Genomic DNA, 23,117 nt, shown 5'->3' on the forward strand with positions numbered 1-23,117 from the left:
TGACAGGTACTATTGCTTCATCATTTTATGGGGGCTGGGAGGAGTCTCGGCTGTGGTCACTTGTCAAAAGAGCAGCAGTAAAAAGCCTGACTGTGTCAGACTGAAATTAAAAGACGTTGTAGGTGGCTGCAGCACTGGCAAAAAAATTTTTGCCTTTGGCTGCACACATTTGGATAAACATGGAGTTGACAGCAGAGAACCACTCCATTCCTCTGAGCGATGGGAACTGCATACCTTTGATAGGACTGGGAACTTACGGGAACCCCCGCAAGGTGAGACACTTGTCAACCAGAGGACTCGCATGAAAACAATGTACACACAATTTACATTGTTTCCACTGATTCCTGGGTTTTCTTCAGATATTTTACTCACAGTTATTTTTTTTTTATTATTTTTTTTTTTACAGACTCCTAAGGGAACGTCATATGAATCAGTCAAAGAAGCTATTGAAATAGGGTACAGACACTTCGATGGAGCTTTGGTCTATTTCAATGAACATGAAGTGGGACAAGCAATCAGGGAAAAAATTGCAGACGGAAGTGTGAAGAGAGAGGACATTTTCTACTGTGGAAAGGTTTGCACAGTGTGCTCGTTTGTGTGTGTGTAGTTGACCATTGAACTATTATCCTGAACACACATCACACATCACATCACATTTCATTCAGCTCCAAAGCGACTTACAATAAGTGCATTTCAACCATGAGGGTGCAACACCCAGAACAACAGGAATCAAGAAAATACAATTTTCCTTCAAGAAAGACAAAGTGCTATCAGGAAGTGCCATTTTAAGTGCTATTAAAGTTCTGCTGCTCAAGGTAAAGTCGGAAGAGATGTGTTTTTAATTTGCGTCGGAAGATGTCCGCTGTCCTGATGTCGGTGGGGAGCTCATTCCACCGTTTAGGAGCCGGGACAGCGAGCAGTCTTGATTTTGTTGAGTGTTTAGCTCGCAGCGAGGGAGCGACAAGCCGATTGGTAGAAGCAGAGCGGAGGGAGATCATCACATTTTTTGAAATAATACTTTTCTTGATTTATTTTGTTTTGCAGCTGTGGAACACATTCCACCCTCCAGAGTTAGTACGGCCTGCTTTGGAGAAAACCTTGCAGACATTACAGCTGAGTTATGTCGACCTGTATATTGTAGAAATGCCCACAGCCTTCAAGGTAAACATACATTTAATGTCACATTGATAATACCTGGTAAACTGGTAAAAAAAAAAAAAACAGAATTCGTTTTTATCTGATTGTTTTAATTAATAGCAGTTATTTTAAATCATTAAATATTATTAAAATACTACATCTTCTGCAGCCAGGAGACACATTCTACCCCATAGATGAGAATGGGAAGTACATTTATCATGAAACGGACCTGTGTGCAACATGGGAGGTGAGATTTCTCGACGTCTTTCATTTAAGAAAAGAAAGTTTCTCAACTTATTTATGGGCAGCACTGATTATGTCAAACTACATTAGAATAATTAAAGGACTTTCATTCCTAGCAGGATTTACTGACATGGCTACAAGCCAGTGTTAAATGCCAAAAGAGATATCGGATCAATCAGCAGTCTAACCTTGACACAGCGTCCTGTGTTTGTTTGCCTTGTAACAATGTGATCAAAGTTTAACATGTTGCTTTCTGTTTTTTCCCATCTCGGGCAGGCTATGGAAGCTTGCAAAGACGCTGGACTTGTCAAGTCTCTTGGAGTATCCAACTTCAACAAACGGCAGCTGCAGTTAATCCTAAACAAACCTGGGCTGAAACACAAACCCGTGTCAAACCAGGTCACAGCACATTAACTACACACCTACATTCTGGAAATAAGGAAACTGATGGCTAAACTTTGGATTACAGAAGGAAAAAAAAAAATGACAAACATAACGAAATGTGTGTTTGCTGTATATTAATACAATTCACAAAACTCTCAAGAAAGCATCCAGTCCAACTTCATCAGCTAACAAAATATATGTGTGCTGTTTTTCACACAGGTTGAATGCCATCCCTATTACACCCAGCCAAAGTTGCTTGAATACTGCCGGCAGAATGATATCGTCATCGTCGGTTACAGCCCCCTGGGGACATGTAGGGATGCGTCCTGGTACGGCTCACACTCATTTAATGTGTAACTTGTAAAAGATACAGTGTCCTCAGCTTTCACATGAACTCACATCAAACCTTGACCTTGTAAAGATGGCACTTATCCATAGAAGTGCTGTTTCAGAGTAAAACGCCAGTCTTTTAAACAGGGTAAACCTAAAATGCACCCCGCTGTTGGAAGATGAGCTGCTGTCATCAATTGCCAAAAAGCATAAAAAGACCACAGCCCAGGTGTCGCTGAGGTTCAACGTGCAGAGAGGAGTGGTGGTCATCCCGAAGAGCTTCAACTCTGTTCGTATAAAGGAGAACTTTGAGGTTTGTTTGTATTGCATCTGTTTAGGTAGCAATCCAGAATACTATTTATAGACTGCAAAAATATCAAACATATAATTTATGGTGTTTTTACTGATCTGTCAACACTGCAGATATTCGACTTCTCTCTCTCTGAGGCTGAGATGAAAGCAATTGAGGGGTTGAACAAGAATATTCGTTTTGTGGAGCTTCTCATGTAAGTATAGTGCAGCCTGCATCATGTTTTGCTTGTCTAATAAGCATATTTGTATTACTACATGAATAATTTCTCTTTACCGACTCAACAGGTGGTCTGATCATCCAGAGTATCCATTTCATGATGACTACTAGACACCACATACATCAAAACTTTGTTTAAATTTGATCAAAGCTGGCTTGTTACCTTTTATTTGTGGGATTTTACAGCTTTACTTGCACATAAATCTGTCATCACTGTTATTGTACATTTTATGAAATACTTCTGATATATACTTAAATGATCAGTGACTTTATTCAAATTGATTATCTCAATAAAGTCACTCGGTTTCACACCAGATTTGAAATGACCTTGTGTTCTTCTTTATTTGTTCTGTTCATCACAAGCCTTTGTAAGTGATTTAAAGACAATTGGAGAGAAAAAAAAATTGGGCTTTTTTTTAGACAACATACAATCTTGACTGCTTTTCATCTCAAACAGAAATGGAGGATATGCGATTTGTAAATGAGAAACATTCATAATAACAAAACTTGTATCAAATGGATATTTAGAAATCCGACATTTTACAATGGGCAGCAAAATCAAGTTAGATCATGTGATCATGACACTTGACACAACCAATTATCACATATAGCCTATGTTGTATTACACATTTAATGTTAAATAATAGGCGTAATATATCTTATAATATTTTTGACCAAATACCACAATATAAATATCGTGACAATATTGTAAGGGCGACTGTCTGTACTGTTATTATTTTAAAAAAAAACCCAAAAAAACACAATAGTATTAGGTTTTGATGCTTTATATACCCTTAACTACCTGAATGTCATCGTCTCTCATTGGTTTTATTGACACAGAACACAACAGCGTCGCCCTGGTGTATTTCCTGGACAAAACAACAGTTAGAAATAGTTTTGTTTCTCACACAAGCTGTTGCACATCGACAGATAAATGAGCGCTTGCAACAACCGCCTTCAAACAACCTGCGAAATTCGGAAACAGTACCAGTTTTTCCGAGTGTTCCTGAAGGCACCGTACCAGCTTCTCTCTCTCTCTCTCTCTCTCCACCGTGCTAGCGATAACTAGCACGCTTGGCTAATGCGGCTACACCGCAGACAGACGACGTTAAATGTCACGGGGAGTCACCTGCGCTCAAATAAAACCCGGGGATCGTTGCCTGATCCCGACGTGATTTCAATCGACCTATTTAAACCGCGGCGGAGCGCCCCGCTCGGCCGACTTTATCCGCTCACGTCAACGTTAGCTGCGCAACGGGGGCAGCAGCGGCGGCTAAGCTGATTTTTTTTTTTTTTTGTTGGTTTTTTTTTTTGTTGGTTTTTTTGTTGTTGTTGTTGCTTCAATGAATGAGGGTCGATAAACACCGGAGTGAAGACGTCAAGTCAACAATGCGCGGCTCGACCGGCGAACTAGCAGAAGGGGGACGCGAAGAGCCGGGACTATATTTTCGGGGGAGCGTGATTACGCGAGGCTCAACCCGACGGAGCTGAAAGGACGCAGATCACCGAGGACAACTTTGTTGGACACGTCCAGGACAAATTACGCGCTGCCCAGGTGGAGAGACGACGCGGCGGCGGCGGCGATGTTGGCTTGCGTAACGTAATATCGCAGCCGACGTTTGTAAAAGCCGGAGCGGGTTTTCTTTTTTTTTCTTTTTTTTTTTAAAATATATTTGTTGATAAACTTCTTGATTGTCCTTTTTTTTTTTTTTTTTTTTTTCCCAAGTCGTCGCTTCGGAGTTTGGATTTTTTTTTTTTTTTTCCTTTCAGGGAAGGAATGGAGGACATTTCGGGCTGACCCTGTCCCTGTGTCCCAGGTAGGGGTGTAGTGGTGAGGAGGAAGACGACTCCCCCGCCCTCCCACACCTCCCTCCCTTCCTCCCTCCCCGGCCTGGCCGTGCCCTGCTGTTTACGGATGATGGGAAGACATCCACCACCAACAGCACCACCACCAGCACCACCACCAGCAGCAGCACCACCACCACCACCAGCAGCAGCTTGCTTGTTTTGCAGTCACTTCCAAATTACATTTTGGATGTCAAGTGATTGAAGTCTCTTTTGAAGGATGGACACGGAGGAAGTTCCTTCAAAAAAGAAAATTGTCGCCAATAATCATGGACTTTTGAGCCCAACTCAGTTTATTTAATATTATTATTATTTTTTATTTTTTTTTAAAAAAAAGACTGTTTCATCGGAAGCACTCTCCGACATGTCTGCATTTGCGGAGTTCGTCCCCCCTCCTGAATGCCCGGTGTTTGAGCCGAGTTGGGAGGATTTCTCGGATCCTTTAGGATTTATCAACAAGATCCGACCCATTGCAGAGAAAACGGGTATCTGCAAGATCCGACCCCCGGAGGTAAACCCGCAAACATCATTTGATTTTGTTCGTCTTGTTCCTCTCCTGCGTACGTAGCGCTTGGTTTACTTGGGGCCTGCGTGAATTTTGTCAACGGCGTTACTAGTTGCCATTAGTCTAATAATAGAGGTCAAATAAGGCTTAATTTATTTGCGCCCGGCTGCACATATTTTGGACTTGGTTTCCCTTTATTCTTCAGAAAAGTTTAAAATTAAAAAAATAAACGAACCAGTTCCGGTTTCTGTTCCTTTGTTTTTGTTTTCCTGACGGCTAGCTAAGTTACAGTGCAATGATGGAGGGCCATATTCAGGCCTGTAGCTCCTGTCACACCATTAATCCTTTTTTTTTTTTTTAGGCAGTGCTAGAATGGCACGAAGTAGATTTACTCGAGTACTGTACTTAAGTACGAATTTAAGGTTCTTGCACTTTTACTTGATTATTGCCATTTTGTGCAACATTATACTTCCACCCCACTACATCTAGGAGGGAAGTATTGAACTTTCTAATCCATTACCTTGGTGTGACAGCTTTAGTTACTAGTTACTTTTACTAGTTACTAGTTACTAGAGTACAGTTTTTCTTTCTGTCCAGTGAAATCCATGTGTCTCCAACTTTGAATTTGAATGTTTCTGACGAATTGAAGGAATACATGTTCCTTTATGGGTTGAGAAAATTTTAGTTCTTTTGATAAATCAACTTTTTAAAAACCCTCCTGGATCAGCTATAAAATGTCACAAAGCTGCAAATGGAACCCCTTTTTATGAGCTGAGTTGGCTTTTTAGAGCTGTATATCCTATATTTGGAGAGCAACGCAACAAGCATGATGCTCTTACATAATATGATGTATTACTGGGGATTAAATTGACCAACAGTATATTAGGTAGATTAGGTAGAACAAAAACAACAAAAAAAACTACGGCAGTAAAATGCAAAGTACTATTCATCCAAAAACATCATATTTAATAGTAAAACGCTGACAGGTACCATTTTTACTGCATGTGTGCACTTTTACTTTTGATACTCTGAATATATTTTAATCGTAATACTCGTATACTTTTATTTAAGTAAGGTTTTGAATGCAGGACTTGTAGTGGAGTATTTTTTACAGTGTGGTCTTAGTACTTTTACTCATGTAATGGACCTTAATACTTCTTCCACCCCTGTATTTATGTTATTCAGCCGTCAAAATATGTTTACATTTTCTTGAACTGTGTGTACGTGGCCTGTTAACAATAACAATCCTTTCACTGAATAGACTGAACGAAATAAGAAAAAAAAAAAATCTTGAAACAGGTTGTATTTATGTACAAATGTAGCCGCTCTGTTTTGTTGTTGTTCTCGTCATTGCTGGAGTCGTTTTGGGAAGACCTCGTGTTTCTGTTTTCTTGTCTATCAGGATTGGCAGCCTCCGTTTGCCTGCGATGTTCGCAACTTCCGCTTCACTCCCAGAGTGCAAAGACTGAATGAGCTTGAGGTGAGTTCGCCTCAGAGATGCATCATGCCGCCCGATCAAAAGACCCCTTGTCACCGCGGACATTTTGATTTGCACACAGGGTGTAGCGCACAAGTGTATTAATGATGGCTCAGTTTTATTAACTGTCCCCGTAAACCGTGACACTAAATCGACAACCACAAAAGCAGGACCTCCCCGGAGTGTAATGCAGCCATCATTAATACACCTGTGCTTTCCCTACAAAGACCAGCTGAAATATCTGCTGTGATAAAGGTCTATAAATCTGAGAAAAACTGTGTTAATTTTGGCACCTCATATTTATTTAGTTTTAGTCTTTTGATTACATTTTTTGTTAGTTTTAGTCAAAATCTAGTCATTACAATTGCTAGTTTTTGTCAGTAACATTTTTAATTTTGATATCATTTAAGAATTTTGCGGCTACAACCGTTACCGTCTTTGTGTAAGTCAGTGGGGTGTGCCATATCGTATCGTTCATGTTAATATCAGTTTTGTTTTTATATGATAAAATTTAAAAAAAAAAAATCATATTGTCATATGTGTTATGTATTCTGCTCCTTGCGGAATACACAGACTCTGGTCTTAACTACAGTGTCCTCTGTCTTACACCCGTTAAGTTATGCTTGTGTGCGTCTTTCACTTCGGGCTGGCAGCGCAGCTCTAATAATGAGATCTTCAGCAGAATATTGTGCCCCTGTATTTATAATTTGTCCTCCCTCTCTCCTTACCCAGGCCCTCACTCGAGTGAAGCTCAACTTTCTGGATCAAATCGCAAAGTTCTGGGAGCTGCAGGGATCCAAGATTCGATTCCCACATGTGGAGAGGAAGATCTTGGACCTTTATCAGCTCAGCAAGGTAAACCCAGATCAATATGGGCAGATCTTTGGACGCTGTTTGGTTTTAGACTTAACATTGATTTTAGTGGATCCTTTAAATGGGGAGGATTTTTACGTTGATGCATCCTGACAGTAAGAAAACTAATTCCTTTTTTAAAAAAAAAATTGTATTCACTATATGATGCTGACAAATGCAGCCAAAGTTGGGATGGATGCCATGATTGACGACTTCTGCACATTGCATGTAGATCCACTTTAATTCACCGCTTATGTTCTTGGATTCAACTAGTAAGTGCTGTTAGTGACCGTTAACGCTGGCAGAGCGCTCACATTGGACTCCTACGTGTACTGCAGATTGTGTCGTCTGAGGGCGGCTTCGAGACGGTGTGTAAAGAGCGGATATGGTCCAAGGTGTCCAGCCGAATGGGTTTCCCACCAGGGAGAGGCACCGGGTCGCTTCTGCGCACACACTACGAGAGAATCCTTTACCCCTACGAGCTCTTCCAGTCTGGAGCCACGCTAACTGTGAGTGGCGCTGACCCCTGTTTGTTTATTTAATATGGTCACTGTACAGTAGCGATAATTCTGTAATTGTGATCGGTATGAAAGGCTTTTTTAAATTAATTTGTTCAGCAGCTCTTAAAATTTGGACCAAGTGCAAATCTACAGTCCTGTATGTGAATGTATACGCTTCTCTACTTTTTACTGCGCTTTTTCTTCTTCACAAAGTTGTTATGGCTGCTGCCAGGGTCACTCATGTTTCAGTCTTGGACTATTTTATATTGCAGAACATTGGGCTGCATGATGAATCTTATTAAAAACACTGTTTCGATTCATACCTTGATGCAATCTCATTTCTAAATGACAAAAATTCTGCTGCATTGTCACTCAGGACATCAGCTGCATCAAAACAAGCGCTCGTACAAGCGCTTCACACTTGGTCTGACCTGTTTCTCGTACAATTTGGGCTAAGCAATATCCCTATCTCTTCAAACGCCTGGAATGTGTACATTTGAAAAACTTCTGAAAAACCGTATTTCCTCTCAACCCTACTTCTCGCTTCGAGCAGGGCCTCCAACGGCTGTACGATGAGGAAAACGATGGGGAAGAAGTAGACGAAGGAGTCGGCGAGGAAGCGGGGGAGGAAGAGGAGCAAGACGAGGAGGAGGAAAAGGAGAAAGATGGGGAATGCGACGCGACGCAAACCAAAGAACGGCTTCTGCCTGAGAGACGCTCCAGGCGCCTAAAGTCAGAGGTAAGAGGCGAAGCAACTTCAAGAAAGTTTTCTGTGTCGTGTTGACAAGAAAACCAGCAGATCGGAAGTTTTATTTGTAACCTGAAAAATGTAATAATCCGTTGGTTATCTTTTTATTTTTGTGTAATAATGTGTGTCATTGAGTACAATCTTTGACGATGTTGTTGCAAATTTGTCACAATCTTATCATTTTTGACAGGGCAGTTATTTCACACAAACAAACTAAGTCTTTGCAACTTTGCTTTTGGCATTACCAGCTGCGGCAGTCATGTTCCTCGGAGGCCGTCTTAACATTTGGTCTTGTAGTAGGAACTCCCTGTTTCACAGTCTGCTGTTGTTGTCGTCGCTGTGTTTCTCTAGAGGGAAAACAAGGAGCCAAAAGGCCTCAAACTCTTCGGAACGAGTCCCAAGATGGTCGGCTTGGAGATCGTGTCAGCCGGTGAGCGTAGTTTTGGGTTGTCCTGTCTTTTCATACACGGCAGACGCTGAGCAACAAATCAGACGTGTGTACTGTGAGTTTTGCTGTTCTCACTTTGCCCTGTTTCCCCGTTCACTTAGACGATGGATTCAACAAGAAGCAGCGTCACCTCAAAGCCCAGGCCTTCGCCATCAAAATGAGACCACGCAAGGAGACCCTGGAGGTCAACTTTGTGAGTGTCATCTAACTGTGTTTGGTATTTCCAGTAGTGTTGATGCCCATTACATCTTGGGTGACACGCTGACTGACTAAAGGCATGACGATCTTTCTCTCTCTCCTGCACCACTGATCCCCCAGATCGACCTCTATCTCTGCCTGGTGTGCGGACGAGGCGACGAAGAAGACAGACTCCTGCTGTGCGACGGCTGCGACGACAGCTACCACACCTTCTGCCTGATCCCTCCTCTGCAGGACGTGCCCAAGGGGGACTGGCGATGCCCCAAGTGTGTTGCCGAGGTAATGGTGGAATGCTGTGTGGCCATTCCGAGAAACATTAAAGGAGGTTTAAATATACAAGGTGTGATCAAAAAGTTCAGAGCATGCGCCCATAACAACAAAACAGCTTACCTTATTTATGTCTGGCCACCGTCCTCTTCAAAGAAGTCCCCCTTGTGCAGCAATACACCACTCCCAGCCCTCCTGCCATGTTTGGAACGCTCCCTGGAAGTCCTGTTCTGTGAGTGCGTCAAGCACTATCTACCACACCGGCCTCCAGAGTGTCAAAGTGGAGACATTTCAGCTTGAACGTAATTCGGGGAAACGGGAGAGAGATATTTAGGGAGACATATCGTGCCGTTAGCGAGCATGTTGCCATGTTGGAGAACCCAAACAAGCCACAGTTCAGGTGCTTTAAGCTGATGGTTTTTTTTTTCCACTCGCACACCTCAGAACATCACAGTTAGGAGTACATTTCTGTTGTGATGAATTCGTTGTTGATGTTCTCTTACAGGAGTGCAGTAAGCCCAGGGAGGCGTTTGGCTTCGAGCAGGCTGTGAGGGAGTACAGCCTACAGAGCTTCGGAGAGATGGCCGACCACTTCAAGTCTGACTACTTCAACATGCCTGTTCATGTAAGTAAAATGTTCTCGGTGAGCTGGAATAGGTCAACAGTTAGTATTGTACACAGGCCTTTTAGAAATAAGATGAAGCAGTGGGGGGGTTTCATTCGGTCCACCTTATGTCCCCAGATGGTCCCCACAGAGCTGGTGGAGAAGGAGTTCTGGCGTCTGGTCAGCAGCATCGAGGAAGACGTCATCGTCGAGTACGGAGCTGACATCAGCTCCAAGGAGGTGGGCAGTGGCTTTCCTGTCAGGGACGGCAAGAGGAGGCTACTGGGAGATGAAGAGGTGAGAAGACTCTTGAAGAGTCAAATCAAAGCTTGAAAGGTATATAGAATGATATACTAACGCCTGTTGCAGAGTAGAAGGCTGCAGCATTCATGTAGAGTTGGTCAATCAGAATGGTCACGAGAAAAAGAGTTGTTCTGGCAAACTCTGGTTGTGTTGGATCTGGGGAGCTAATGTTATTGAAAAAGGCTGCAATAAGATTACGCTGCGGTTATTTTAAGCATGGCAAACGCTAAAGCAGTTGTAATTTAACTTTTAAAAATGTTAATATTTGTTCTGATTATTCCTTCACGTCACAGATGATGCAGGTAGTTTTGGCCTTGTTGCAAAACACAGTTTTATGCGGTTTTTCACACCTAAAATTTGAAAAAATGTTCATGTTTTTTTTTCCATTGTACAAATTTGATCCAGTTGCACTAAAAGTTCATACTTGACATCAATTGGTTGTCTGTGTCTGACATCGACGTGTTGTTAATTTGGCCGGTAGCCTTTTTCTGATTGAATGGAAAAAAATGAACTGATTAATTTCGTTGCCACTTTACTAATATTATTATGGCATTACTACCAGCCATTATTTTCCCCTCAGAAAATGTGTTTCAGCATTTGTTTTGCGCTGCAAGTTGACGATTTCTTTATCTGATCAAACAGTTCAATACTTTGTCTTCCTCTCCCTATTTTTACATGTCTTCTGGTTCTTTTTTTTCTGTTGTTTAAAGGGTAATGATAGCCCTCCTGAACTTTCTGTAATTGGTCTGAAAATGTCAACCATTCAACACTGAGGCACCTGTCACACCTTCTATTTTGGTTCAGACCATTCTGAATATCTGGAATAAGTCCAGTTCATTAAGCCCTTACATGTATTGTCAGAGGTTTATAACCAGTAAATTATTTTTAATGTAGCAGAAGGGAGTTTCATGAATTTAAAACAGGACATTTGCCTGCGGGTGGATTAAATCATTTTTTTCTTCTCCTGTCAGGAGTACGCCAACTCAGGCTGGAACCTGAACAACATGCCAGTCCTGGAGCAGTCGGTGCTCACCCACATCAATGTGGACATCTCCGGCATGAAGGTGCCCTGGCTCTACGTGGGCATGTGTTTCTCCTCCTTCTGCTGGCACATCGAGGACCACTGGAGTTACTCCATCAACTTCCTGCACTGGTGAGATCACACGAACAAGGCATATAAGTGGAACTAACCTTATTGTACATTTCACTTTCGATAACATCACCACCCTATTTATTTGAATGCTAGTTTATTACTTCCGAAGCGCTTCTGTTTCCTATCTGAAGTACTGACTGTCCAAGGAAGGCAACAATGCTCAAAAAGAATCTAAAAATCCCCACTACTCCCTGTTCCTCTGCTCTCCAGGGGTGAACCCAAGACTTGGTACGGAGTGCCGGCCTCTGCGGCAGAGAAGCTCGAGGCTGTAATGAAAAAACTGGCTCCAGAGCTGTTCGACTCTCAACCCGACCTCCTCCATCAACTGGTCACCATCATGAATCCTAATGTCCTCATGGAGCATGGTGTCCCTGTATGTAACTGAGGAGCAGGGTTGACACATGATCTGGTTTATTTTTCATGTGATCTGTATTAATCATTTGTGTATTTCTGCCCTCAGGTGTACAGGACCAATCAGTGTGCAGGGGAGTTTGTGGTGACCTTCCCCAGAGCCTATCACAGCGGTTTCAACCAGGGCTACAACTTTGCAGAGGCTGTTAACTTCTGCACCGCCGACTGGGTGAGGACACAACAAATTCTAACTAAACTAAATTTTATTTTAATGTCAATATTTTTTTATTGTTGAAGGTGGTTTGTCTTTTTTTTTTAAAAAACATTTTTTTTTTACACATGCCTCTCAGTTACCGATGGGCCGTCAGTGCGTCGCCCATTACCGACGGCTCCACCGTTACTGCGTCTTCTCCCACGAAGAGCTGCTTTGCAAGATGGCCGCTGATCCAGAAAGCCTCGATGTGGAGCTTGCGGCTGCCGTCTTCAAAGAAATGGGAGAGATGATGGAGGAGGAGACAAAACTCCGGCAGGCTGTCCAAGAAATGGTGAATGTCTTTTTGTGTGTGTGTGTGTGTGTGTGTGTGTGTGTGTCGGTGATTGATTGTAATCTGGCTTTGATTCTGTAACTTACTCTGCAGTTGAGCTTCACTCTAACAGCCTGAACTTTTTGTTTCAAAGTTGAATCATCAGCTCTCTTTCCTCCTCACCCACAGGGGGTGCTGTCGTCAGAACAGGAGGTTTTCGAACTTGTTCCCGACGACGAGCGCCAGTGCCACAAGTGTAAGACAACCTGCTTCCTGTCTGCAGTGACGTGTTCCTGCAGCCCCGACCGGCTGGTTTGTCTCCACCATGCAACGGATCTCTGTGACTGTCCGCTCGGCAACAAGTGTCTTCGGTGAGAGATTTTCAACCAAAATATGCAAATTACATGGTAATTTGTTATACAATTTAAAGTGAAGTCTGACATTTGATGGAGTCTCGTCAGTCTGCAGCCGGCAGTTCTGTGCTCGAGATTCACTTGTCAACATCAACCGTATTTTAAAGTATATTTCTGCATGCTATATTTCAGGTATCGCTATGATCTGGAGGAGTTTCCCTCCATGCTGTATGGCGTCAAGACGCGAGCACAGTCCTATGACACCTGGGCGAAGAGGGTCACAGAGGCTTTGGCTGCAGACCAGAAAAACAAGAAAGGTTCAAATAAAATACATACATGTTGAAATTGAATTGTTTGGGATGGTGTGTCTTTGCGCCATGGCATGATTGGTATTTGTGACTTGTTAGCTGTTACATGTAAAGACGATTTATACTCACGTTTGTGTTCTCTCCCTCCCTTGTCTGTGTGGGACTCTCTCATAGATCTTATTGAGCTCAAGGTTTTGCTGGAGGATGCAGAGGACAGGAAGTATCCTGAGAACACTTTGTTCCGTCGCCTGAGGGAGATGGTCAAAGAGGCGGAGACTTGCTCCTCTGTTGCCCAGCTGCTGCTCAGCCGCAAGCAGAGGCACAGGTCAGCAGCCTTGGATACACAAAAAACATTCATTTAATCCAACAGAAAAGCAATGGGCTGATTGAACATAGATCAGTCAGGGTGCTTTTGTCAGCAGTAGGCAGCAAATATATCTATTAGAAATTCATTATCTTAGCCGGTCAAGTTCAAAGGTGAACTGAATCGTTTGTGTTTTTTTCCATGTTCGTCTCCAGCAGCCGCCTGCGCTCTGACAGCAGTCATAATCGTACCAAGTTGACTGTGGATGAGCTCAAAGCCTTCGTGGACCAGCTCTACAGGCTGCCCTGCATCATCAGCCAGGCGCGACAAGTCAAAGTTAGTCCCTCTGTCAATACATGGAACCCAACTAGGGTCATATTCTGCTATTAAAAACACATCTAAACTTTTTCAGTATGTTTATTGCCAACTTCATGTTGCTCTTCTTTTCTTTTCTTCTCTTCCATGCTCCCTCATTTTTCCTCTCTTTCCTGTAACATCCCTGCTCCATCAATGCGTGACTCCCACTGTGTCTGTCACCTCCCTCATCTTCAGGAGTTGCTGGAGAATGTGGAAGACTTCCACGAGCGAGCCCAGGTGGCACTGGCGGACGAGATGCCCGATTCCTCCAAGCTGCAGGCACTCTTGGACCTGGGTAGTGGCCTCGATGTAGAGCTGCCACAGCTGCCCAGACTCAAACAGGAGCTGCAGCAGGCTCGCTGGCTCGATGAGGTGGGCTTTTATTCGATGCACAATAGTCCCACGAGATGAGGAAAATCAGCAATGTGCAATGAAATGGTTTAATATTGCAATGACGATAGGACAAAGGATAGGACATAGGACAAACAAATTTTGAATATGGTTAGTAGCTGTATAGTTCCTATGGCTTTTTGCTATAATACGTACACTAGACCGCAAACATTGAATATTGAATATGGCCACTGAATGCTTTTATTCAACAAATTTTACCTGAATACCCAAACAATTAAACAGAACGTTAACTGTTATCCAAGACTGCATCTGATTGGACAAATGTTTGCATGCTGTGTGTGAATGCATGTTACATGAAAAACAAAACAAAATTTTTTCATCATTGCAATTCAGGCAGTTGTCTGTGATGTGTTGATACATGTTCATATCACAATGATGATGAAAATATCATTTTTCAGTCAGCACTAATGCACAATTCGTTTGCCTGGTTTATAATGATCTGTTGTAATTGTGGCCTCATTTAACAGCACTCGGAGCTTTTGTGCTGTAATGATGGGAGTAACCAACATACTTGTTTGGTTGGTGGTATGATGAGACAATGTTATTATAATGTGTTCTTTAAGAGTAGTTTCGAAATAGTTAAATTGTGATGGTATAAACTACGACTACTTTACTTCCTTGTTGTGATTGACATGAGTTTTAACATCACAAAAACCAAAACGTTTGTGCTGAAGAGAGATTTAAAACAACTGAAACATTTTTCTTGAAATGAAATCTGACTTTTTTTTCTTTTTTTTTTTTTCTTTTTTTGCTGATTTCATCAAATTCCAGGTACGTGTCACCCTTGCTGAGCCCCACCGTGTCACTCTGGAGCTGATGAAGAGGCTGATAGACTCTGGTGTCGGTCTGGCTCCCCACCACGCTGTGGAGAAGGCCATGGCTGAACTGCAAGAGATCCTCACGGTCTCTGAGAGATGGGAGGATAAGGCCCGGGCCTGCCTGCAGGCCAGGTAAACAAACACAAGTTGATTTTCGTTTTCTGCATTGAGTAAAAAAAAAAAACTAAAAAATGTAACCGTTTCCGTAGTTGAGCAGTATTAAAAACTGTAGAAAGCATGTAAACCTCAACTGGTGCCTCTGACAAAAAAAAAAAAAAAAGTCCTTACTCACCGAGTCATGTTCATCCGTCTTTTCTTTGATAAAACCCAGGCCTCGACACAGCATGGTGACCCTGGAGAGCATCGTGCTGGAAGCTCGGAACATCCCAGCGTATCTGCCCAACATTCTGGCCCTTCGAGAGGCCCTGCACAAGGCCAAGGAGTGGACAGCCAAGGTGGAGGCCATCCAAAGTGGCAGTAGCTTCGCCTACCTGGAGCAGCTGGAGAGCCTCCTGGCCAGAGGTCGCTCCATCCCCGTCCGGCTCGATCGGCTGGCTCAGGTGGAGTCTCAGGTCGCTGCGGCCCGATCCTGGAGGGAGAGGACTGCTCGCACCTTCCTCAAGAAGAACTCCACGTACACGCTGCTCCAGGTGGGCCATCAGAACAAAAAGTGCTATGGAGTTACTCTGTAACATATTTTCACTCTCTGGATGATTAATATAAATTTTGTCTCGTCTAGGTTCTCAGTCCTCGTGTGGACATCGGAGTTTACGGCAACAGCAAGAGCAAGCGGAAGCGCGTCAAGGAGCTCATGGAGAAGGAGCGAGGTGGCTTTGACCCTGACACTCTGAGCGACCTCGAAGAGAGCCTCGAGGAGGTGCGGGACCCTTCCACCGTCGTAGCGGCCTTCAAATCCAAAGAGCAGAAAGAGGTGGAGGCCATCCACTCACTGCGTGCTGCTAATTTAGCCAAGATGGCCATGGCGGACCGTATCGAGGAGGTCAAGTTCTGCCTGTGTCGAAAGACGGCCAGCGGCTTCATGTTGCAGTGCGAGCTCTGTAAGGACTGGTTCCACGGAGCGTGCGTTCCTCTCCCGAAGACGGGATCTCAGAAGAAGCTGGGTGTGGGTTGGCAGAGCAACAGCAAAGACTCCAAATTCCTGTGTCCGCTGTGCCAGCGGTCGAGGAGGCCGAGACTAGAGACCATTCTGTCGCTGCTGGTTTCACTGCAGAAGCTGCCGGTGCGTCTGCCAGAAGGAGAAGCACTCCAGTGTTTGACAGAGAGGGCCATGAGCTGGCAGGTATGCGTAGAAGTGACACGCGCTTCTCAGCTGACAACCATCGCCTGCTTCATTTTGAACAATGTTTGCTTTTAATCTCTACTAAATACTCACTGGTCTGGCTGTTCCACCAGGACCGGGCACGTCAATCTCTGGCCACGGAGGAGCTGTCCTCAGCCCTGGCGAAGCTGTCTGTGCTGAGCCAGCGCATGGTGGAGCAGGCTGCCAGGGAGAAAACTGAGAAGATCATCAATGCTGAGCTGCAGAAAGCTGCGGCAAACCCGGACCTGCAGGTACTTCGGACTTAATGATTACCTCATTTCTGTTTTCATACAAGTAAAACATCAGTAAGACTCTGTTTTCAGGTACAGACTGTGATTGTAGTTTGAACGATGTTTAGGATTTAAAGGTGGAATGCACCAGAAGAGGGCACTGATGTGTCAATATGAAACAGACCAAAAGATTGGATTGATCATCTAAAATGTGAGAGAAAATGCTGCGTCAGACGGCAGTCTGATTACTCAAAGATGTAATAAAACAAACTGAAGACCGAATATATGTTTCTATTATGGAAAACTATGCAGATTTGTTGATAACAATTTTAATTTGGCGTCTTCTGAAGGCATCATGCAAAGCACTTTTTCATACACATTTGTTCAGGAGGCATTGAGCTGAAATAACATGAAACAATTGCTACTTTGGGTATTAAGTGCTATTGTTATAGAAATGTTATGTGTGTGTGTGTGTGTGTGTGTGTGTGTGTGTGTGTGTGTGTGTGTGTGTGTGTTCCCCAGGGCCACATCCAAACTTTTCAGCAGTCTGGTTTCAGCAGAGCCACATCACCGCGGCAGTCTGTGGACTACGATGACGAGGAGACGGACTCAGACGAGGACATCAGGGAGACTTATGGTTATGACATGAAGGTATGTGAGGAAGCGGTGCTCCGGGATTTGAAAGGAGGTTTTTTTTAAGCCCTGTATAAATGAGCAGGATTATTTTGGGGTTTCTAATTTTACCCTGTTTTTGTATGCCTCTGTGGTTCCAGGACCCAGGGGAGGTGAAGCCCTACCTGTTCTGTGATGAGGAGATCCCCGTTAAGTCAGAGGAGGTGGTCAGTCACATGTGGCCGGCTGTCACGCCGTCCTTCTGCGCCGAACACGCCTACTCCTCGGCCTCCAAGTCCTGCGTGCAAAGTGAGGCCACATTCACGTCCTGTTGAGCCTGCCCACCCGTCATCCCCTGGTGTTTTTGTGCATAAATGAGTCATTATTTTCACCATTTGTTTTTTTGCATTTCAGACCTGAGCACACCCAGAAAGCAGCCCAGGAAGACCCCTCTGGTACCTCGCAGCCTGGAGCCGCCAGTGCTAGAGCTGTCACCGCAGGCCAAGAACCAGCTGGAGGAGCTCATGATGCTGGGAGACCTGCTGGAGGTGTCCCTGGATGAGACCCAGCACATCTGGAGGATCCTGCAGGCCACGCACCCTCCCTCTGAGGAGAGATTCCTGCAGGTCATGGAGGTAGGGAGGTCGTCCTATTACACAACCTGACTGCGCAGCAAAAACGGCAATAACGTTTAGTGATTGAATTCTAGGGTCACGTTTGAATCGGTTGATTCTGATGATGCAACTAGATGCATATATGCAGGTCAAATTATGGAGAAAGCTGCCTGTAGTATTAGAAATGAAGATGATCCATCTCATTTTTCTACAGCCTGAAGACTCGCTGATGGACAAGCCTCTGAAGCTCAAACTTAAAGATTCGGAGAAGAAGAGGAAGCGGAAGCTGGAAAGAGCCGAGCACCACCACATGCTGATGGCTGCCGCGGCCGCCGGTGGCGCCTCAGCAATGGGAGAAATCCGACCGGCCAAGTCCAAAGAGCTTAAAAGAGTTGGCCTCGAGCTCGGCCTGGGGGGCAAGCCCAAGAAGAAGAAGCTCAAACTCAACCTGGACAAGAACCGGGAGATGAAGCAGTTGGCTAAACGGTTAGCCAAGGAGGAAAAGGAGAGGAAGAGGAAGGAGAAGGCAGCCGCAAAGGCCGAAGCCATCAGGGAGGGGATGGAGAAGAGGAAGGAGAAAAAGATTCTCGACATTCCCTCCAAGTACGACTGGTCGGGGGCCGAGGACTCCAATGATGAGAACGCGGTGTGTGCAGCCAAGAACTGCCAGAGGCCCTGCAAAGACAAGGTGAGGGCACGTGTCATTCACCTCCTCTGTGTTAGTGAAAAATATTTCTGCTAACTATTGTGATTCTTTAGTGGAATATGGTGCACCTCAGATGCTGACCTGGATCGCAGTAAAAGAGGCACAAGGGGTGGATCATAGATGATTGATAGGACCACCACAGGTTAGCAGTTAACAGGGGTCAGAGCAACCATGTGACTTTGCACCTTTTTAAAACTCAAAGCGCTTTACTAAATATTACTTTTTACATTTGAAAAAAAAAAATGATTGGGTAGGACTTCAACCTCCTTATAATCATTATCTTAGTGTTATTGAATATGTTTTGTAATATCAAATCATTGCCATTATATTATTCCCTTTTAAAAGTTTTCATTTTGCAAAAATAAATTCTATAATTTTTGATTTATATATGGTAAATGGTCTGTGCTTGTATAGCGCTTTATCACCTTTCGGTCTCAAAGCGCTTTAACACGGTTTTTCCATTCACCCATTCACACACCAATGAGACAGATCACCATGCAAGGTGCTGCCATCAGGAGCACATTCACACACCGATGGTACACCATCGGGAGCAACTTAGGGTTCAGTGTCTTGCTCAAGGACACTTAGGCACGTGGACAGGAGGAGCTCGGGATCAAACCACCAACCTTCCAATTAGTGTGCGACCCACTCTACCGTCTGAGCCACAGCCTCCCTATATCCTCTCACCTATAAGATATCACAGACAGAATTTGGCGAACTTTTACTTTGCTACAAACTGTCCGTGTGACAAAATGTGAGAAATTTGTTAGAACACTATATGGAGTGACCATAAGTATACATCCAAATAGATTTAAGGGTTATTTCTCTGGTTTAAGTCCAACTGGGGGCCTCTGCATGTATTTTTTTTTTTTTTTTTTTTTATAAATATCTCTCCACTCATTTCCTGTCATCTATCTTTAATAAACGCATAGAAATATCATACACCCCTGACTTAAGGAGATGAGGCATGATGCCATGTTGAAATGTAGCTCTTTACGGACTGTGCCCTGATGCTGGGCACCATGTCAGACAGACGAGCCTTGACCCTCCTCAGTAACATCACTGTCCACGTACAGAGGCTGTAAATTCTGGTTGGTACTCTCATCTGAGCAGTTTGTCACATCATACTCTGAACACCTCCTGCTTAATGACACTGTCGTTTTGTTTGCTTCGAACAGAGTTAATCACGAACATTTCTCCCAATGTTCGCCATGTAGCTGTATTGAATATCAACAGCTGATAACAGCACTGGAACACCTTAAAGAGAGTTACACATAACATATTAACAGGGCACACCGATGTGGTCCTTTTCAGAAACAGCACCGCGGCCCCTTCCACAAAGTTAACCAGTGGCCAGCGTCCGTCCGCTTGTGTATGTCCGCCGGGCAGCCAATCACAGTTGAGGAATCGGTAGGCCTGTAGGTCTGCGGGTGGAGTACCGGATGATGAAATTATGAAGCTGCTGGTCTGAACCAGGCCAACAGCACCTGAATTTGGAATGATTAACAGCCGTGTGGTTTTGAGATTTTGGTATTTCCTCATGTGAGGGGAGAACATGTGAGGGGACAACATCAGGAGAATACGTCCTCTTCTCACTCAGAAGGCGGCGTAGGTTCTGGTCCAGGTTCTGGTCATCTCACGTCTGGACTACTGTAACTCCCTCCTGGCAGGTCTACCTGTTAGCGCCATCCGACCTCTGCAGCTCATCCAGAATGCCGCAGCTCGACTGGTCTTTAACCTCCTAAATTCACTCCTCCTCCTCCGCTCCCTTCACTGGTTACCAGTAGCCGCCCGCATCCGTTTCAAAACATTGGTACTTGCGTACCGTGCTGCGAACAGATCGAGTCCAGTCTACATCCAGGACCTGGTCCAACCCTACATCCCAGCCCGCTCCCTCCGCTCTGCTTCTACCAATCGGCTTGTTGCTCCCTCGCTGCGAGCTAAACACTCTACAAAATCACGACTGTTTGCTGTCCTGGCTCCTAGATGGTGGAACGAGCTCCCCACCGACATCAGGACAGCTGAAACTCTGTACATCTTCCGCCGCAAACTAAAAACACACCTCTTCCGACTTTACCTTGAACACTAGAAAGTTTCTGCATCTTTTGAAAACAGAAGTGCAATTAAAAAGAAAGTTAAATTTAAAGGGGCAGAGATTCAGTTCCCTTTGCACTTAAAATGCCAGACTGCAGGATTCCAAACGAGAGTTACCAAACCAATGGGTGATGTCATGGTGGGTTGACACATGATTCCTGGCTATGTTAGTCTCTTGTTCACTTGGTGGGTGAGTGTATCCATTCACTTTTGCTTACAACTGACTGAGAGCTCAAATGAACTGAGACTTGGATCGTTTCAGGAAGCGATTCAGTTCAGTACTTCCAAAAAGATTTATTCCTTAAAACAAAATGTTCACTATTTTCCTCATCTATTTTCTTCTCACAATCAGCTCTCATTAAAAAAAAAAAAAAACACTGATCTAATTCGTGACCTGGTCGCCTGTATGGTTTTTGTTATTTTTGTATGCAGTTTCCATGTTTGTTTGAGTCCCAAAACAAACACTGTATGACGGGTGGGACGAGGATCATGTATGGTTGTCTCCAGTCTCGCAGTGTTTGGCAGATTCTGTTTTGACTCTGCATTCCATTAAATAAGATCAATTAAACAATGACTGACCTGCGGCTTTTACCCCTATTGTTAAATATTAAACATGATTTCTGTTTGTTTTGGGGTCTTGCCTGACAAGTCACCGCCACACGTTGGTTTAACGAGCATCATAATCTGTTGTCCTTCTTGAAGCTCACTCGCGTGTCTGAATTGGTTGTGTATTTCCAGGTGGACTGGGTGCAGTGCGACGGCGGCTGCGACGAGTGGTTCCACCAGGTCTGTGTGGGCGTGTCGTGTGAAATGGCCGAGAACGAGGACTACATATGTGTGGACTGCTCCCGGAAGGCCGGCGGCGGAAGCGGAGTGATGACAGTGGAGGAGGTGGCGGAGGAGAACGTGGTGGTGCTGGCGACGACCATGTGCAGCGCGCAGAGCGTTCCCTCGTCGTCGGTCGGGGTCCTGTGGTCCTCCGCCTCGCACTTAAACCCAGCAACTTCACATCAGCAGCAGCAGCAAGAGCCTCAGCAGGGCAGTTAGCACTAAACAGAAGGGCCAAGGACTGAGTACCTCACACACACAAACCCAGTATCCAGGCTCGTGTTTCAACCTCGGAGAGAACGAGTTTTTATGAACGAGCTTTTCAGACGAGAGAGACAACTTCCTGTGACTGTCCGCATCATAAAGCACAAGAAAAAAAAAAAACTTCCTCCGTGTGGCTTCGGCAATGACACGCACTCTCTCCGAGCGCTAAGATGTGTTGTTAGTGCACAGACTTAGTCCTCCTCCAGCAGTTTTTAGGCCTAGAAACACCCTCCAGCTACTTTCTGGTCCTCCCCTGAACAGTATCAAGGAAGTGGTACTTTTATTTACAGTCAGACACACACCCACTTACTCCAGCTGTTGTGATCAGTGCAAACAGACAAATAGATGAATATGTTCCTGGTCCCAGGACTTTGTGAACCGCTCCTCTCTGCCCTCTGCCAGGCCCTTCAGACCGTAACATCTCAATATGTAGGACTCAAGACTAGGAAAAACAAATGGTTGTAATGTAGTGGAATTATTTATAATGTACATAGCTTTTAAGCAATTAAACGAATGAATTGTGGCTTTTTTTTGTTTTTTGTTTTCTCACCTTTAATAAACTATTCCTAGTCAAATGATTGATAATTGCACTGTTTGTTTTTCTGGGGGGTTAATTAAAGCATTCGTGTAGCTATAAATTGTAAAAAAAAAAAAAAAAAAATCCTACACAGGACATGGCAAGAGAGAGGACATGACAACAAAAATTTAGGTAATATATTAAAAGTGCTATTTTAGTAACGTATCAAATACAAAATAAAACAAAACTCAATAGCCTTTGTACTACAACATTTGTAGTTTTTGTAACTGAAACTGCCGGTCTGTGACTCATGAATCACCCAGCAAACTCGGCCACGTTATTTAGGGGTCGATTGAATTTCAAGTTACGAGTTAAGCCTCACATTTCCTGCATTACTCATTAGCTCCATGAGAGAAAAAATGTGGTCGCATGTCGTACGGCTAATGTTGAATTCCACCTTATAATCAGGAATCTCCCTGCTCAACACAAAATGTCTTTTAATATCCTTTTATCTGACTTTTTCAACATGGTGTTCGCACAAATGAGTGCTTGCATACAGCTATGGTGGAGGGATAAGGGGGAATGGCAGGATTGTGGGTGGGGGGCTGGGACTTGTGCTGATGTCAACACCTAACTCGGCCGAGTCAAATCCGGCGTGAACTGACTGCAGCTGCTTCAGCCTTCATCCGAGCGACTCACCCCTGTCACTGACCTGAACAGGAAGAGAAGGTTGGAAATATGCAATCACAAAGGGCTGCAACGCATCAACAAAAGACACCGCAAGCATACCTAACATATTACACAACTCCTGCCTTGTAATCACATACATTACATCTTCACCGCCTGCTTTATGTGAAGGCTTTTGATCAAACTTGTAGCTTTTAGTTTGCGAGTGTCACTTGATAGCTCACTGTAGCACTGCTTCCACTTTGTTTGATTTCATGAGACTCAAACTGTTAATGGCCTCCGCTCTCCTTCCATC

The 23,117-nt window shown here is 44.2% G+C and overlaps 2 protein-coding genes across 2 annotated transcripts; both read left to right on the forward strand.

Moving 5' to 3' along the window:
* Window positions 1-95: 95 nt before the first annotated feature.
* LOC138202668 (aldo-keto reductase family 1 member D1-like) lies at window positions 96-2,939 on the forward strand. The gene is made up of 9 exons (XM_069156913.1): window positions 96-272; window positions 407-574; window positions 1,045-1,161; window positions 1,307-1,384; window positions 1,657-1,779; window positions 1,984-2,093; window positions 2,242-2,407; window positions 2,518-2,600; window positions 2,692-2,939. The coding sequence occupies exons 1-9, from the start codon at window positions 180-182 to the stop codon at window positions 2,732-2,734; spliced, it is 981 nt and encodes a 326-aa protein (XP_069013014.1). The 5' UTR covers window positions 96-179; the 3' UTR covers window positions 2,735-2,939.
* Window positions 2,940-4,385: 1,446 nt separating this feature from the next.
* kdm5a (lysine demethylase 5A) lies at window positions 4,386-22,196 on the forward strand. The gene is made up of 28 exons (XM_069156914.1): window positions 4,386-4,979; window positions 6,376-6,453; window positions 7,183-7,305; window positions 7,641-7,811; window positions 8,356-8,541; window positions 8,902-8,980; window positions 9,100-9,191; window positions 9,317-9,475; window positions 9,969-10,088; window positions 10,206-10,364; window positions 11,342-11,523; window positions 11,734-11,896; window positions 11,984-12,103; window positions 12,225-12,419; window positions 12,588-12,769; window positions 12,944-13,068; window positions 13,234-13,384; window positions 13,579-13,699; window positions 13,916-14,092; window positions 14,903-15,081; window positions 15,281-15,599; window positions 15,689-16,249; window positions 16,363-16,521; window positions 17,023-17,151; window positions 17,274-17,421; window positions 17,527-17,747; window positions 17,941-18,414; window positions 21,265-22,196. The coding sequence occupies exons 1-28, from the start codon at window positions 4,833-4,835 to the stop codon at window positions 21,571-21,573; spliced, it is 5,229 nt and encodes a 1,742-aa protein (XP_069013015.1). The 5' UTR covers window positions 4,386-4,832; the 3' UTR covers window positions 21,574-22,196.
* Window positions 22,197-23,117: the final 921 nt, after the last annotated feature.

This window comes from Embiotoca jacksoni, unplaced genomic scaffold (genome assembly GCF_022577435.1).
Source record: "Embiotoca jacksoni isolate LCO1_2020_lvr unplaced genomic scaffold, fEmbJac1.0.p SCAF_21, whole genome shotgun sequence".
NCBI classification, from domain to species: domain Eukaryota; kingdom Metazoa; phylum Chordata; class Actinopteri; family Embiotocidae; genus Embiotoca; species Embiotoca jacksoni.